The following is a 19,564-nucleotide window of genomic DNA, read 5'->3' on the forward strand; positions in this document are numbered from 1 at the left end:
TAAGAAAGAGATGTTGTTTGGCCAAAACGTCTTCACTGACATAGCTTAGTAAATTAGAGCATTGTCCTGGTAGAGGGTCTATGACTTGTTTACAACAAACCGTTTCGTTTTCTCTGTACACGCTCACGTAGGGTTGTCAGATAGCTCAAAACATTGCTTTGTTAGTTAACTGACAATCTCGTCAAACGAGGTTACCAATCTTTTTAAAGTAGGCATCAGTTTTTGATGATGATGGTCTGCCAATGAGTGTGTCGTCACTCGTGTCTTAGTGGCCATCTTTTAATTGTTTAAGCCACTCTAACGTGTTCGTGATAAACAGTTGTCACCATATACTTGTAATATTACAAATGTTTCCTTCCAGTTTTAAAAGAAATTTGATGTTCACACACTTTTTTGGATAGTCAACAAAAGGTTAACCTCTTATAACTGGCGCTACGGGCAGGATAAGTACGGGAGCCAGACCAAACTCAAGGAGGGGTGGGAGGGAGAATCACGTGACTAGCCTTACGATATTCAGCCTTATTACATTCCTTCTGTTGCTCTGCCAATACTAATCCAGTTATTTTCTAGCCAAACCTCGAATGTTTAGCAGTAGTATGTCTCAGTCCACAGATAAAAATTTTGATATAGGAGTATGTGCCTTTGAAGATTGTGTAATACTGGCATGTGTACTATCAAATCTACCACTACCACTGAGGAAACTCTTGGGAGGAGATAGAAGCTTCATTTAATATAAGCTGTAAGTCCCACAATGTGTTTATCAGTAAAATAATTGTTTAAACACTTGATTTGTTAATCATTTGATTAAGTATTTACCAAATATTTACTTTGCAAATTAAGTTTTGTAGCATGTTAACCCTTACTGTAGTTTCAGGTTATATGGATTAATGGCTACTTGAACAAAATAATTTTAAAACTAATAATTAAGATTAAGAACAGTTAAGTTATTAGAAGGAGGCCAGGTTCATCCCTGATCACTCAACATTATCCTTGACATCAACATGTGATATTTCAGCAGGAGCGGTGTGTGGTGGGAAAGACTTATCTGTAGTACAGCCTACTACGCTCTACATGCAGAGTGCACCTGTACCACACTGTACATGTGGGTGACTGGTACATAAATGTACCACCATGTTATAAATCAATAACCTTTGTAATGCACAGGTGAGTATAGCCAATAATGACAACAATGAAAAAATAAACAAAAATGTAATTAATTATTGAAGAAAGTCCTCTACCATTTAACACATGATATAATTAAAACATACAATTAAACAACACTTAATTTTAGAAATTTAAAAGTTCAATTTACAAAATTACAAATCTGATGGATACTCTGGGCAATGTTTATTTTTGTTGTAATAATTTACAAACAATAAAATGTAACATATGGGAGCTGAGTTAATTTAAACTTTATGAGTGCAAAATATGCAATGCTGAATTTTTAAAGATTTTTGGTATTAAGCAATTGTAAGATAAATCTATAAAATAGAATTTTAAAACAACTTCAAGTAGATTATAATCTACTTAACACATTTACTTTTTCTCTCTTTCTTCTTTTTTTCAAAAGCGTAATTATTATTTAGATTGCTAGACATCCAAGATAATAATTAGCTTTAATTCTATTATTTATTGCACAGTGTTTCACAGATATGTAGGATCAGGTTGGTTGCTGTGAGTGCTATACTTTATCTGACATATTCACTCAACTGATGTCACAGCTACATAATTATATAAAACAAGTGATACTATATTGTACAATCTTAATAGACAATGTCCTGAGTGACTCCACAACAAGTTTCTCATCTCATAGATATAGAGAACAGGAAAAATGTGTAATGTGCAAGCTACAACCACCTAGGCCAAAATTATCCCCTTGCACTCAATGCTTGACTCCATTTGAGAAATCAGTAACTTGGCCAAGTAATTATAAGCAGATTCGACTTGAGTAAAAATATCAAAGAACTTGGTTAATAATAAATAAATTGCCATATTTAAAGATGTAAGAATTTAAATGAACTTTTTCTATAAATTATTCCAAAACAATTGATTTACGTTGGAGGACAATAAGTAGTAAGGTTTAAAACAATAGAATTGGAGTTGTTAAGTTTAAATGCTGATTCACAGGTGCCAGAATGCTCTTAAGCACATTGATATCAACCATAGGAGTGGCAAACTGAGCTGATAAACATTACAGTAATAAAACAGCAATTATTATCCTTTTGCTCTTTTTTGCTGTATGAATTATATAAAAACATCCTCATTATACTCATATTTGTGTATATTGACTACATGTTTCACTGCCACTACAGAATCATCAAGTGATCTTAATATTTATCAAGAATTTATGCATATTTGATACATATAGTATCATAAACAAACATGAGGAACACTTAACAGTTAGAATTTATAAATGACCATTAATAGTTATATGTAAACTTTGTCTCATGCATAATCCTGAGAATGTAAACTAATGTAAGTATAGTTAGATGGCAAGAATTATTCATACCACGAAAACAGAATTGACAGGATAATATTGTTCAGAATAACATGGATATTAATGCTGAAAAAGTATTGCATTTTATCTACAAGGGGTGTATAGTAAACAACATTCTGCAAAAATAAACAGTATGTTGGATTCTATATAAATAAACAAGTTAAGAGTTTAAAACATCTTTATTAAAACTCTTGCTTTTATAAAAACATTTTCTAAAAAGACCTGAGGGTAAAATGTTGTAATTTTAACACAGACTCTTAACAGTAATATATTTATATACATTTTTTTAATACTTCCTTAGAATCTAAACAAAGTAACTAGTCTTTATAAATTCATGTTAATTTGTTTGGTGCTTACATAAATGGAAGTAAATATTTTTTTACAGACAGTGATATGGCATCCTGTTCTCTAAAATTAAAAAAAAAATCTTTGGACAATCTCAGTGTACTACTCTTGATAGATATAAGCTTTTTAAACAAAATAATAATATGCTGTAATATGTCTCTTATCCATGCAACTGTTACATCCATGACACTTTCTTCTAAATAATCGGTACATTAGAAACATTTACATGCTAACATCTGTAAAAACTTCCAGGAATAAATATACAGATTCACTTAAAGCATTTATAAAGCATAAGCTAAGGGTTGATTAAATAACCTACTTGTCCTGGAGGAAGGTTGTAGGCAGGTCGTGTGAGCCCTCCCCTTGGTGACGGCTCTGTAACATTATTGTCCTGGTGTTGTTTGTTCAGGCAAGAATTCATGTGAGGCAGCCAGTGAGATTGCTGTAACAAATCATGTCAGTCATCAATACATTACAGTTTTAGACATTTTTCAGTTTTAGTGATATGATAAAAGTTTAGTTGTACTGGTTCTGGATCATGACCACTGTTGAAAAATACACTGAAAGATGAATGTTGAATTATTGTTTAAGACAGGACAAGAGAAAAGGTAACTTTGTATAAGGTATGAAGAGAAGGTAATACAGTGGGGACATGACTATTCAAAGTTGGACAAGCCCATTTCAGTTAAGTCGTAATGCCATAAAAACTTGCTTCTGGATGGTATTATATCTAAACTGAATAGCAACATTATGCACATACTTACATACAGCACCTACAATGAGGATCCACATTCACTATTTATAGCCTTAGAAATTAATCAATTCCTAATAGAAAGCAAACTAAGGGGGGATCATTATAAGATTAAAAATCATGGTTTTTGGGATATACACAAACTTCAAGCCCAACTCTAAATGGGAGATTGGTGGGGGTAAGTTAAAACTTTAACATGTAAACCCCTAAATTTAATTAAAGTTACTTAATTATTAATACAGAGTTTGTTAACAAAAGTAATGGTTTTTTACTTATTTTTTAAAATAAACTTTTACAGGACATTTTTTACTGGGTTGAGAGGCATTTAAAACAAGATGTCAGTTGATAGGGATTATAATATGCTAAACGTAAATTGAAGAACTTAATACTTATAAATTGTTTGTCAACAGTTATCAACCAAATTACTCTTAATTTATTCTTCTGAGTTACACATAGTACAAACCTGGCAGTTGTAGCTGCAATAAGCTGTGTTCCAGCAACAATACAGTTGGGCTTCCTTGAGACAGAAGGCACACCACTGCTTACGCTTTGTCTCCTGTATTGCTTGTTCTTTCTCCATCTCGTGCTTGTGCTTGGAGTCCAACAATGCCCTTTGTTTCTCTGCTTCCATACTCGCTCGGATCTCCATCACCATTAGATCTGGTAACAAGTATAGAAGATGTATGCTATAAACCTTGTTAAAAATATATGTCAAAGAAATAGCAGTCAACAAATTTCAAGAGTTAACCCTTTGCAGATCACTGACGAGCTGGGTTCATCACGCAGTGGCCGGGCCTAACGGCACGATGACGAGCTAAGGTCGCAAAAGCGGTCTGCTTTTAAGTTTCCCTCCAAATAGTTCTATTAACGTCTGATAGATCGGGCAATCGTTTTCACTTGTCAACTAAGAATGTTTAACAACGGTCTACGTTTAGAGTTTTCAAAAGTTTTATAAACATCCTACAGATCGCAGTTGTATGTCGAAGTAGAAAAATCATTTATATGAGTTTACGCTCTGTTTTTTAGCGCTTCTGATTGGGTGTTTTCCTCAGTTGTTATTATAATACTTTTGAGGTTAGAGACATAGAACTAAACAACGCAGACGTACATGTTGGAGGGTTTAGTCTAGACAATGGCCAGGACGTTGTAATCACTTCGCCCGAGCCGATTTATTTAGACTATGATTCAGACATCATCCCTGCCACCCCGGCACCTTGCTCGCGTGTTATCGTTTCTACATCACGGATACCCCAGCAGGCCCATGTTCCACCTGAACGAATACCTTCACAGCTGAATTTTCTAGTATACAATAGCGAGCGATACGATGTGGCGCACCATTGCTGTTCGTGCGGCCGCTGACCGTAAATTAATTCGTGCCCGATGGTGCCCGCGCGCGAAAATACGATCCGCAATGGGTTAAAGACTAAAGAGAAAGTAATATAGGACCTAGAATTCAATTTTTATTTTAGTTAAATTCGTCAAAATGTGGTGTCCAAGTAGACTGGTTATTGATTATGCCTAATATGGAATTGTGAACGTAAGATATTTATATTAAATGCACCACCGATATCACAGTTTACTTTTTAAAGTCACTGCTTATTATGGAAACATTGAATACAGTGCTTGAACCGTTTCCTGGAACATTTTATAAAGTTATTATAAAAAGGTTAATTATATTATTTATTGAAACTTTGGGGGAGAAAGTGATTGAGCTTTCCCATGTGTTATTCCTTGTTCACGTAACTTGCAGTTACAAAACATATTATCGTTTGTTACCAGGCCAGTTATGACAGGTTTTATACACACACACCAAGTCCTGAGGAACTTAGGACTGAAGAACAGCAGAACAGCATACAACGATGGCAAGCGCAATGGGATGCCACAGAAAAGGGTAGGTGGACGTACCGCCTAATACCACAACTGGATGTTTGGCTGAACAGAAGCCATGGAGAAGTCAATTACTATCTGACGCAGATACTGTCAGGGCACGGCTGCTTCCAAGCATATTTTTATCGCTTTAAGCATGACAATTCGCCGGAGTGCCCGTCCTGTCCTGGAGTCTCTGAAGATGCAGAACACGTATTCTTTATGTGCCCTAGATTCAGTATGCAGCGTGACAACCTGGAAACTATTCTTAACCGGACGCTGCAACCAGAGGTACTAGTGGAAGTGATGCTGTCATCGAAAGCTACATGGGACACCACCAGCACTTTCGCTATGGAAATGCTGAAAGAGTTAAGGTCCATTGAAAGACAGAGAAATAGACTCCGCAATAACTAGACGAAGTAATGCCTAACGGCGGTTTCCACAGGGACTCAAGAGGCAGAAGAAATGGGTTTTATGGTTCAGACCTGACAGTTGGCAACCAAAAGGAGGGAGGTTTTAGTCGGTAGGCGTATCTTGTGAATCCGACACTATCCTCCGGGATGTCTTGGGAAGATTTCCCTCTTCCTTAACCCCCCCAAAAACCACAAACACACACACACTATATAAATAAAAAACTGGCATCTAACTCAGTCTGTTATTACAGTTCTTTAGAGGTTTTATGCTCCACAGGAGTAAGAGGTAAAGTAAACAAAATATTAAACTGAAGCATTTCTTTTATCTTATAGTCATCACCACTTAGAGTACTTAATTTAAGATAGAGGGTAAAGGAATTACAATAAATTGCTACAATAATGAACTACTAATGGATACTGACCAGTATTGTGCTTCAGCTCTGCTAACTCTTGTCTGTGGCGCCACTGTAGTCTTTCAAGTTCTATTTGTAAAGCTTTGACAGTAGCCTCTGTGGCTCCTGCCTCTGACACTCCTCTTAACATGTCCTCCAGTAACGTTCGCAACTGGCTAGACATCTGCCAACATCAGAGAATCATGTAATACCTCACTCTGACAGTTGGAACTCTACTCACGAGCTACTCAGCTGGTCTAAATCTAATATCTAATATTCCAACAACTTAGATTTAAGTCAATATTTCAAATCCCCGTGTACAGCATTTGTGACATTATAAATTCGCATTTTATTTACTACATGCAAAATGAGACTGATCACCTCATTCATCAGTTTTGGAGCGCGCCCAAAGTTGTCCGATTTATTGAGATTGGAGTAAGATTAGTGTCACAATACTGCTGTTTGCTTTGTTGGCGAACCGATAAGCCTACTGATAGGTGAAGCTCAACCTTGACCTAGAGTGTGACGATCTTAGCCACTACGTTGCCGTTTGAAGATCCGCCTGTTGAGGTATGTCGATTGTGAGGAATAGTGAAGCCGTTCATCACCCTCTGTTCCTCTCAACCGTCACTGGACAGTTTTGGGGATTTTCTAGACTTTTGAGGGTCCTGGTTGACGAAGAGAGGTCAGCATATGATCTGCGGCGCACATCTGCCAGTGAGAAAGTCACAACGCCTGCTTATCTACTTGCACCTTGAGCAGCTGACTACCTGAACCTACCTTAGGGACCGGTGATAACCTAACTGATAAAGTCAATCTAGATTGAATTTAATTATATGGCCATTGTGCGGTTTTGAGACTGATAAAATATTTTGTGCATGTAACGCAGGATATTTATAAGCTCGGGTCATCAGTGACTTATTGTACCGTCAGTCCTCCCCTTCAGTGTGGCACCTTGTAATTTAAGCTTTAACTTAAATTAGAATAATTTATTTATGATCGCCTATTTATGGCTCTGAATTAATGTTTCTTTTTTTATTGTAGTGGCCACTAATAAAGTCCAAAGTAAATATTGTTTTGTTTGCACGTACATTATTTATAATTTAAGCTATATTTTAAGGATCAATACAATATCAAACCACTATTGATATCGTGTAACTATGTCTTGCCGCCTATTCTATTTTCTATTTATTAATTGAATACTGTACTATACACTGTATGCTGATGCACGATTCCTTATCTGTTGTATTGTAAACCATTATCATAACTCTCACAGCGTGCTTATAAATTATTACCACTCTCTGGATCTTATCGACCCCGCTCTTCTCTGCTGAGCTGCTAGAACACTGTCAATACCTGGAGAGGTAGCACACTCTCTACGGATATTCTTCAACATTTCTTCAACTAGTATTTTCAAAAACACATCAACACTTGTTGTACCTGACTATCCTCAGTATATCCTAATGGTATGCATTTAGTCTGATATCTTTCAACAACCTCACCTTGATTAATATCTCTAGGCTATACATCTATTATTATAACTTACTTTTAGTGTAATAGATAATAGTGTATTACTTACCTGAGTAATAGCTTCTTCAATTTGAGCATTGGCTGGACCTATATCTTGCCTAGGTGGTGGCTTCACAGATACAAGTCTCGGGACAGCAGGGGTGCCACCATTCTGTATCTTGGGTGGTCCATACACCTTAGCTTGTTGGAGATTAATAAGAGGAGGAGGTGGGGTCGAAGGGTCAATCAATGTTTGGGTTGGTCGCAGTTTCACAATGTCTGGTTCAGTTTCTTTGATTTGATTGTCTGAACTAGCCTTTTCTTGTTGACTTGGTAATTCAATGGGTTTGGGTGGATTTGGAAGAGTCTTTCTAGCTGTTGGTCTTGGATTAACTTTTTTTACAGTAGAATCAACAACTACTGGATCATCTAAATCACTTTCTACACAGTCCATTTCCAAATTACTAGATGTGTCATTTACAACACTTAGGCTTAAGCTTTTGGAAATGTTGACGCTACGTATTTCTTTTGACTTTTTCTTCTGAGGAGTGGCTTCATCGGTAACAAGTGTAATTGTTACATTTGATTCACCTGAAGATCTCCTAAACTGACCACTAACTTCATCGAGCACTTCCGTTACAATTTTTGACTTTTTTGAGTGTTCATCTGGTGACGATGTTTCAGAAGATTCAGTTGATGTACTAGATCTACTAAAAACCTTTGCTGGTATCCCTTTACGCCTACTTTTATCTGACTTTCCAAATGGTTTGTTGTGATCATCAGGATTATCTTCTCCTTCATCAATAATTAAGACAGGAATTTCATCACTAGAATCATCTAACATAAGTGTATTTGGTTCCTTGGTATTAGGATTTTTGTTGGTTTGGTCATTGCTTTCCTCTACACTATTTTTACGTTCTTGTAATGTTCTAACAACATTATTTATATTGTTTTGTTTTTTCTTTTTAGTAACTTCTTCATTATTAACACAACTGTCAGATTCAATGGAACTACTCACATCAGTATCAGGTTCACTACCAGTTTCTGAGGAAGACTGAGCTTCTAATTCTGTTTCTTTACTCATTTTATTTTGGTTTCCATTTGTTCCTGTTTTATCAACAGATTTTGTAATATCACTTATATCATGCAACACCACTTTAGCTGCAGGCATATCTTTTGTGACTAAAGTTTGTTCATCTATAGACTTTTCTACATTAGTTTCATCTGATTTATTTTCTTCTGATCTAACATTTTCTTCAACACTTGCATTTTTATCTCCACTGCCTTTAAGGGCTTCCTCTACTGCAAACCACATTTTCTCTTGTAATCTATCAACAATAGAAGGTTTTTTTGAGGGTTCTGGAGAATGAGCTTCACTTGACTTAGGTATTAAAAACTTAGGAGGAGAATCAACAGCAACAAAATCCAACATAGTAGAATCACCACTGGCTACAGGTCTGTGTTGTGTCACATTATCATCTTCCTTCCTTGTTTTATCTCCCCCAGCTCCATCGTCAGTTGGAACCTCCATTGCTGTGCTGTGATCTAATCTTGATATAGAATTATTGCCAGCAGTCCAATCTTCTGTAGTTTCTGAGCCGTTAGTTTCTTCATGGTGTAAGACTTTCCCAGTTTCTTCTTTTTCTTGATTTGTTGCTGCTTCTTCATGAAAAGGATCATCGACTTGTGCATCATTTTTAAGCTGCATAAAAAAATCAAATGTCAGAAAAATAACAACACACTTCAACAACAAGCTCTGAAATAAGAATTAGTAATTTAATGCTACATTAGCTATGTAAATAAAGCCTTAAAGAGTATCCAACTGTTGATTAACAAAAGAATGATTTTTTATAAATGGTTTGATCAAATATAAAAAATCAACACACACCTGTATATATTGTGTAATATGACAAGTCATCATAATAGTACAGTATATAAAACAATCACTGTTTTGTTTTAAATACTCAATGTTCAAATTATATATTTATAAAACTTAAAGAAATTGAATTAAAATAAAAATATTGATATACTTTTTAATAAGATAAGTAAATGTGTCATTCAACAATAAGTTTTTAACCCCTTAACGGTTTTATTTTTGTACTTAAAATATATTGTTTAGCTGAATTTGTTTGCTGTTTTTTACAGAGATGTTAAAAATACATACTTTTTTATGCAGATCTTTATTTAAATTTGTATATATTGTCCACAAAATCATTTTCACTATCTGTATCTGTGTCATCATCACGCAAATGAAGCCAATCGGCTATTTGTGTGTTGGATATTTCCATGATACAATAAACATTAAAAATAAAACCATAAAATACTCCAGGGCGGGCGACATGCAACAACACGAGGTAGCTGACTGCACTGTATGACTACACTCAATGCAGCAAACACTCATGACAGAGTACCAAGGAAGTACTGACATCTAGTAGAAAACGCTGCACCATTTCCACCATTTGCGCGACGTGCGGCTGCAATAGAAATGCTTCTTATGCAATATCACATACAACAGAATAAAAAAGGAAAAATAGAATAATGCATAAAATTATGACAGTATCATACTTTTATGCAATCACTATGGAACATAGTGTTATGTCAAAACCGTGAAGGGGTTAATAAATTTGCTAATTAATACGAGGGTCACTCTGAAAGTTTTGAGATACCGGTAGACAGTGCATACTGCAATAATCATTCTTATCTGATTGTATGAACGCCCCTTCGGTATATGACAACTTGGTTTCATCAGTGTACTTGTGTCGCCTCTTTGGAAACATTAATTTTGAGAAGTATCAAAGTTATATTACAAGCACTGTCAGGATACGATTTTAAAGTCAGTTTGTCTCAAGAACAGTATGTCGAACGTCTTAAAATTAACTTTGGTGCTGTAGCACCGTTTTAGGTGGTATTAGGCAACGAATGTTCGGGAAGGACGCATTCCGCCATCACTCAAGAAAACATTGATTGGGTACGCACTGTTATCCAAGATTGCAGACACTGCACTTATTTGATGATTGAAGCTTCTCTAGAGATTGTAGATTGATTGAATAAACTTGCATGACTTTAAAAATCTGGAAAATTGTTTCTCAATGGGTAACTCGCAATTTGACAGATGAGCAAAAGATGAGTGTATGAAAATCAGGCAGCAGATCCTCCAACTGCTTAACAATGGTGGTCACCAGGTACATACCATTTTATGAAGTTTCAACATGAGGAGAGATTCCCACATTAGCAAAGAAAAAAGATCAGTAAAGAAATTAATGTACGCTTTTTTATGGGACTGGTGAAAGCTATTAAGCTGGATGGGCAAAGGGCTTGTCACAGCAAGTTGGTACATTTAAGAATGCTTACCAGACATTGTCCAGAATATGAACATAAAGAATTCAATTTTGCACAATGTCTCTTCTTATGCTGCTGCAAAAACTTTGGAGTTGTTGGCCAAAAACGTTATCAAAACTTTATTCATCCAATCTTGCTATGTGAGATTTCTGGTTATTCTTCAATCTGAAGAAACATTGTGCCGTTGTCGCTTTTATTCTAAAGCCGAAATTGATAATGAGACTTGTAAATATTTTTACTCCATTCCAAAAATTGAATGGCTGGGTGCTTTTAGCAAGTGGTAGATCCAACTTCAAAAGTAAACTGATGCTGGAGGAGATTACTTTCAACACATTTGGTGAGTCTAGCAACAGACTCTTTATGTATCTCAAAACTGTCACAGTGAAAACACACATATAAAGTTTCTACACTGATATATCTGTTGGTAACATTTTTTTGGGATCTACTCTGTATAGAGTATTTTCACAAAATTTTGAACGTATTTTAAAGGTATTTTATCATGATAATTATGATTCTGGCCCAGTAACAAACAACTAGCTCTAAAATGTCTGGCATATTAGAAGCTCTTCTACAATGTTTTGATTTAAATAAATTATATTGGGATATAATGACGATTAAAAGTTTTTGGATTAATTCCAAACGTCATAAGTTTTTCCAATAACATTTTGAAATGTAATTTTCATTTTTTCTAGATAGATTTAGCAATTAGAATATTCTTTAGTGAAAGGAATTTGAGAGTACTTGGGAAAATCACAAAAAATGATAGTGACATCACTTTGGTTCATTCTCTCCAGTCTGAACTTTATACTGTGTGTGTGTGTGTGTACCAGCCAGATATCAATGAAACATTTGAGTGGCAGTAGTCCATTTCCACTCTTTTTGGTTTTTAAAATTTTGATATACAGTATTGAGGTTTTTTTTAACACCTGAAGAAGAGGGTTGATTTCAATTCTCGAAATGTAGTGTTATACTTGTTTGTAACAATAAAATCATACTTTTACGTAACTTAAAACTTAGTGTTATACTTGTTTGTAACAATAAAATCATACTTTTACGTAACTTAAAACTTAGTTTTATACTTGTTTGTAACAATAAAATCATACTTTTACATAACTTAAAACGTAGTGTTATACTTGTTTGTAACAGTAAAATCATACTTTTACGTAACTTAAAACTTAGTGTTATACTTGTTTGTAACAATAAAATCATACTTTTATGTAACTTAAAATATAGTGTTATTACTTTTTGATGCCAAATGTCCAAAATCTTACTATCCCTTTTTCCCTTATATAAAACGAAATTTTGATCCAGTGGCAAAAATTAGAAAAATGTATCCAATAAAACCATATTGGTGGATCAACTCATATTCTTCAAATTGCAATTTATAAATAAGAGTTACGATAATAATAATAATTGATGTTTAGAATTCTGCAAACAAAATTCACACTTTTTGGTAATTTGGTAATTTTTAGTAATTTTAAAGTTCAATTTTACTATATTAGATCACAAATCTAAAATTAGAATCATGATACAAACTTAAGATAAAACACTTCTTTATGATGTAATGTGTAGTATGCAACTTGATGGGGAAGTTCGTAAGCTATATTTTTTATATACATTTTTAAAATTTACTGTGGAATGACGACAAAAATGCCTGTGATAGAAGTTAATCCTTGTAAGTTTTAAGGTTTAAATAGACTAAATGTATATTGCCTTTTCTGAATCTTTCTATCATTTGCACAACAACAAAGGTTACAGTAATTTCTTTTAGTAAAAATATATACAAATGTACCATTTTATGACCATTATGTGGTGTTTTTGTTTAAAAATTTAGCCAATTTTTAGACAGATTTTTACTTTGTGGATCAATATTTTAGGGCACTTTGTGGATCAACTGTTGATAAACACAAAATAAAAAAATGTTTGGACACTTTTTGTTAGAAATAAAATTCTCTTAAACAATTTAGATGTCAGATTTGAACAAGAAACTCTGTTTAAATTGGTACAGTGCTTATGAGAAAGGAAATCACAGGTCTACCATTCTACTTTTTGTTGAACTTGAAAATAAAAAAATTCACGAGTTTTAATTTTCTGGCAGTTACAAGGCCTAGGCTTCAACCGTGCCAAATTGAAAGTCTCTAGGATTCTTAACCCCTGAGTAGGATATTTGCTACTTTTGGGGGTTAGCTGAATACAGAAATAAGCCAAAATAGATAATAATAGCAAATAAAGGCAACACCTTGGTTCGCCATCACACACATTTAAGTTAAAAAATAGCAGGACCTGGTTTACCCAGCTTAAATCCAGTATAATCTCGATGAAGAGGTGTTCCCATTTTCTCACCAGGTGTACAATTGATGCATATGATGTTTCTGACATGGTCTGTAAGCGTGATGGAGCAACTGAGGTGAAATGGAGCTAAACTCAACATTCACATTGAATTAACCCTTTCCACCAAAAATAAAATATTTTTGTAAACTAGATTGCTCCAGCATACTTAGAGATTGTGTCAGTAACCTTTTCATTTGGCAGAAGTTGATATATTGAGCCTATATAAAATAGATTATTGTATTCATTGCAAACAGCTGTTTGTTTTCGTATTTACTTTAAATTAAAACAAAAGAACTATAATTTGTTGCAATTTGCATTTAGGTTCAAGAATTCTGACAGCTGTTATTTTGTAAATCTCAATTATTCTTGGCTGTTCTTTCCATCTGCTGTTACTCGGGCCACTATTCTGCATCAACTGTTATGAGCACATGCAACATAATTGTGTTCATGTTGTGATAATAATTACTTAGTATTGTTTTAGTCATTAAAGGCTTTATTGAGTGGTGTAATAAGTGAAATATCTAACAACTACACTATAATTCACTGTAGTTATTGGCAATACTTATGTAATAAGTAAAAGAACAGTTTTCAATTGTAGGCCTACAAGTTCAGGTCATCAAGTAATTTTTTTTTTTTTTTATTTATAAACTGATTTATAAAGAACTGTGTACTCTAAAAATGTTATACAGTACACATTTGCTAATATTTTTAGTTTATTTTACTTGGACATACTGTAGTTCTGAAACGTAAAAATAAAGATGATACTTTACAACTGAAATAACGTTGTTTGATAATGTTGTGTATATACAACCTATATACAACAAAAAATCACTTTGAAAAAAAGATTGCAAAATTCTGAGTGTTAATAATGTTACTTTCTAAAACAACACTACTTAAGTACACATTTATACAATTCTGAAATACAGCAAATTGGGAAGAAAAAGTACATTACCATGAGAATTTTAAATAACCGTTATAATTGTAAATAAAATAAAGCATAAAACATACATTGATGTAGTGCTTCTAATATGCCCCTAATAATTTAGCATAAAAAATCAGATAAGCTCTATTGCTTTAGGAAACGTTAGTAAATTTGAGTAGCTATTTCAGTTTTCTTATACAGTTCTTTTAAATTCTAATTAAGCATTAACATCAATAGCTGACTTGTTTTAACAGCTGAACAGTTATACAGAAATAACTTACAGGCTGACGAACAAAGCCACACGAGCTACAGATAGATTTCCCATCCGAGTTGTGTGTCCAGCACATGGCGATGTGCGTATGGCACACTGCGCAAGTCTTGTGCTACACACACAACATTCACCACACTACTGTAATGTTCAACACAGGTACATCTGTTAAGTGTTCTTTAGAAAGAGAGTTAGTTAGGCCAGAAACTTTACATATACATGTGTAAACTGTTACAATATTTGTTAACGTTCAAATTCGTTAGTATGTTAGATATAGTCGAGGTAGGTATAAGTAGGAGCATTGTCAATAAACAAAAGGTGTTAAAATAGAAATTCTCTAAAACTTAGCTCAAGCAATGCTAATCCAACTTGGGCTAAGGTTAACAGATGTATTTATATATTACGTTTTATGTAATACACAATCTATTGAACCAACTAAATAAAAAATAATAGTATGCATGAAAGGAATACTTTAATGATCCGAAGAGAATTAAATCAAACCAAAAAGTCAAGTGACCACAATATTGAGGTTGATATTGAAGGTTCATATGTAAATGTCCATATTGTTTATTCATAATATGTAGGTATTTTGTATAAATAAGTATACATAATTATAATTGTTAGTAAATCATTTACAAATAATGATACACTTAACAAATTGTTATTTGAAGATATATCCGTGAAACATGAATTGATAAATATACAGGGGAGCTTAGATATGATGATTATACTTATTTAATGTTACTGATATTACTGGACAAAAATCGGTGTATACTTTATAATGTCAATAAGAACTAACCCCCAGAAACCAATTGACAATGTGGATTGTTAGCAGTTCATCACTAGTCAAGTATATTACATCGATGGTGATGTATTAAGAGATAGGTTCTATTAAGATCTTGCCACCTGAGGTTTAAATTCTATTATTAATGTTCTCTTACATATAAGTAATGAAAAACTGTTTGCATTTCAGGATGAACAGGCAAAGCAATTGTCTCTGAGATTTAATAATTTATTACTTTAAAAAAAGTTTTAACTCACTACAAAATGATAATTTTACCTTTATATTTATTAAGCAGTAGAGGTGTTATGCTTTAGTGTGTTACACAGGGTAGATCTTGTGGGAATTTGTTTGATTCAATGCTGACAAATAATGTAAATGACCGTGGGTTAGAAATGCTTAATTTTCAATCTAACTGTCTGTATGCAATTCTTACATTTTTTTATTTCAGAAACCATTACAGATGAAAAATTAAAGTTGGCATGATTATTATTCTTCCAGTCTTGAATCAAGAGAAACATTAATGTAGTATTTTCATACCACGTTTCAAGACGGTGGATGGCTGAAATCTTTAAAGCTTAACATTTAAACTAATAAGATTAATTTTTTTAATTTAAGTACACATATTTCAACATCTAGGACATAAAAATATGTCAGTAAAAATGCTACATGGAAATCCATGTGCACCTACTTCCAGGATATAACAGATCGAACAAAGGCAATTTGTTCACTAATGTTTTTTTATTATTTATGATTTTCGTGCAATCGAAAATTTTCCAAACAAATTCTATGATTTTAATAATTGTTTGTTAGAATAAATTAATTTAAATAATCAGCATAAAACTATGTATATCAAAAATATATTACAAGTAATGTATAATCTGACAATTTCACTACGTGCCAGATCACGTGTGAGCAAATTGCCACAAGTACTTTTAGTTTGATTTCATCTTTGCCTATTGCAGTCACCCTCATAATGGAATTTTCGGAAGATTTTTTCCATTCTCTCCAATCACAACCCCCAGAATAAGAAACTACCATCATCTGAAATTGTATATATATATATATATATATATATATATATATATATATATATATATGTATAGGCTTATTCAATATAATGTGAACCTGAGAACGTGACTACCATAATTTGTTAAAATACCAGAGTAAAATTGGAACAAAAATAGTACTTATACATAACTTGGATGAGTTTGTTAACCAGTCTTAACCAATAAAATATTTCCAGTTGGCAACCACTTGCATTCCAACAAAAATTTTGTTAATAATTAATTTCCTAATAAGCTCAAACTATTAAATTTTTGAAATATATGAGGTAATTATAGACAAATTTTATACTTTTATCTTTTTCTACGTCTTACGGTTTCAAGATGGTGGCTACTCAAAGTTTGAAAAAGGGATGATTAAGTATAAGACATTATGAACCATAGTGTTAGCCAAAAGGTGTTTTAGAATTCTCAGGTCATGTACAACGATGTTTGTTCTCACGGGTTTAAAAAAATCTTTTTATGATTTTTATATAAGTTTTAAGCAGTATACAACAATGCATGAATATTTGTGTACCCGATAACTACCCTAATTCTTAATAGATTCAGACTAAATTTGGTACAGGAACAATATTTGTATTTAGCTTGAGTGAGTTTGTTAGCCGATCTTAACTAATAAAATATTTCAAGATGGTGGCCATTTGCATTCTAGCAAAAATTTTAACTCAATTAATCCCCAGTATATACCCAAAACAATAAATTTTAAAATATATTAACTTTTACTCTTTCTTTAAAAAAAATATCTTTTAAGGTTGCAAGATGGCGACCATTTAAATAATGTCTATACATAAATTACTATGCAATATAGCAAAAGACAAAATGTGTTTTCAGGTCATTTTTGTAATGGCTGTTCTTACGTGTTTTTTGACGTAAGATTTCTCATAAGATTTCTAGTTAGCAGGCATACAAAGTTTGAAGTAGTATACAACACTGTAGTAATAATTACGATCACAATTAAAGTTAGGAAAGTAAAGTAAAGATATCTTATAACATAGACAACATAGTTCTTAATAAATTCAGACTAAATTGTGAGTATTTAGTCAAAGCTTCGTTGAGTTTGTTAGCCAGGCTTAACAAATGTAACGTTTGAAAATGGCAGTCATACTCATTTGAGAAAACAATTTTATAGAGGGTATTCATAACATAGATCAAAATTTACACTTTTGTTTAAATTGCCAAAAATTCTTAGTTATTTTTCAATAACAATTCTAAATACTTCAAGATCATGGCCAATTAAAAATATAGAAGTATAAAATTGAACCGGTGCTAATGAATATGTTTACAAATAAACTTTTAGAGTAAATGTAACTGAATCGAGTCCACAATATTACGATAAAATTTATATGCTTATACAATTTTTTTTAAGGTTTGAAAATTATGGAGATTTTAAGTGTTTGAAAGTCCTACTTTTACATTAATATGCAGACACTGAGAGTTATTGTCCCATCAGTGTTGTGTGAATTAACATCTAAACTAATAGTCCCTCTTTTGACATTTAGAGATGACATCCACATGTAAAATCTACCTTTCTTCCGACAGCCGGAAGGGATAAGCATATAAATAAAAAATACCTTTGTATTTCGAAAGAAAATGTGTTTAATGAAAGAACTACATTCAAAATAGAACTTGATTTATTGTTAGTGAGTGATTAAATTCATTAATGTACATGTTTATTTCTGGCAATATTGCCAAACCAAGTGCAGAGACAACAAAATGTTAATAATGAAGTGGGCAAAAGAGTTAAAAATGTCAAGTTATTGTGAAGAATACAAGAAGAGATTAGTTAATCTCCCAAGCTACTAAAAACGTTAATCACAAATTCCTAAAAGTGCAGAAAACTGCTGTGGATTAGATCTTTTGCTTGTTAATAATGCCTTAAACATGTAAACAATAAAAATTGTACAGTACATTACATCAGTTAAAAACTTATATCTACATTTCTTGACCGATGTTTATCATCTATGTGTTAAAATGTTTCTAATTTATTTTAACAACTTTTGTTACTTCAAAAATATTGTCATTGTCTTATTAAGAGTTAACATTATTAAACTTAATAATTTGCAACTGCCTCTCATATTGAAACTTCATATGATGATTTAATATTAATTCTAATTGAAAAACCCATAATTGTACCAAATCTGAATGTTTATCTTTACAGATTTCTAAAATAATGAATATCTACAAAACACATAAAGACGGTAAAATGAGCATTTCTGATCCATGCTTATATTATTACCTTTTTTGCTTGCCTAGACCTGAATACAAAATCCCCAAAATATCTCAAGATAGATTGTAAACACCCTATAAGTTACATATATACAAATTTATATTTATATATCCAGGATACTTCAAAACTCTAACTAAAATAAAGTACTAATTTTACAAAAAATATAAATACATTTTTAGAACTTGATCAACAAATCAAATGCTATTTAAAATGTTGAAATCTGATAACAAATAATATATGACTATTGCAAGTTTAATCCGAACATGCATGTAGAATCTCAAGTTTCTTCACAATAAGTAACAGTTCAACAACAGAACAAATAGCAGCTAATAAATTATTTTGAATTTGTTAATTTATTCACGTGTTAATAGGGTCAAAACAATTGTGGTGCAAACACCGTTAAATCAGGTGCCAAATTTATATGATCATGCTATACAAAGGTTTGTTCGATATGATAAGTGCCTTAACCCTTTGTGCGCCGCTGCTCCCGCGCGCCGTTGTTCGCTAGACCGCCAGACGTTTGAGCACCGCACGGATCCATTACCGCCACGGCAAAATCACCCGTTTTTGCATGGTCACATATTAAATTACATAACTTTCGTAAATTTTGAGCTAGCCTTTTAGTTTTGGTTTTGTTTTTGAGGGGAAGAGATGTACTTTCAGTTGATGTAATAAATTACAGTTTTATTATTTTTTTACATTTGTTTAGTAGTATGTATGCCTGACGTAATTAAAAAAATAAAAAATAAAAAATCTTAAGTTTGAGGTCCAAAAACACCCTGAATAAGTAACTTGGGCTCAAATAACGTTTTTTAACCTAAAAGTACGTATTGTTTTGAGCATATACTAAAAGTTACAA

General features: G+C 32.9%; 1 protein-coding gene across 8 annotated transcripts in view; it reads right to left on the reverse strand.

Annotated features, from left to right (window-relative positions):
• The window catches only part of LOC124359615 (protein kinase C-binding protein 1-like), a 106,040-nt gene that overhangs the window by 28,443 nt on the left and 58,033 nt on the right, over positions 1-19,564 (reverse strand). For 6 of the 8 annotated variants that reach the window (XR_006922167.1, XR_006922166.1, XR_006922170.1 and 3 more), the window contains 5 exons: positions 14,647-14,748; positions 7,844-9,475; positions 6,295-6,448; positions 4,057-4,253; positions 3,162-3,284 (listed from right to left, as the gene is read on the reverse strand). Coding sequence is in view for 1 of the 8 variants with exons in the window: in XM_046812499.1 (XP_046668455.1) it covers positions 3,162-3,284; positions 4,057-4,253; positions 6,295-6,448; positions 7,844-9,475; positions 14,647-14,748 (2,208 nt within the window). In the remaining 7 variants the exon portion in view is untranslated. The remainder of the gene's footprint in view (positions 1-3,161; positions 3,285-4,056; positions 4,254-6,294; positions 6,449-7,843; positions 9,476-14,646; positions 14,749-19,564) is intronic. The other 2 variants (XR_006922171.1, XR_006922169.1) reach the window with 1 other exon arrangement.

The sequence above is a fragment of the Homalodisca vitripennis genome, chromosome 4 (genome assembly GCF_021130785.1).
Source record: "Homalodisca vitripennis isolate AUS2020 chromosome 4, UT_GWSS_2.1, whole genome shotgun sequence".
NCBI lineage: Eukaryota > Metazoa > Arthropoda > Insecta > Hemiptera > Cicadellidae > Homalodisca > Homalodisca vitripennis.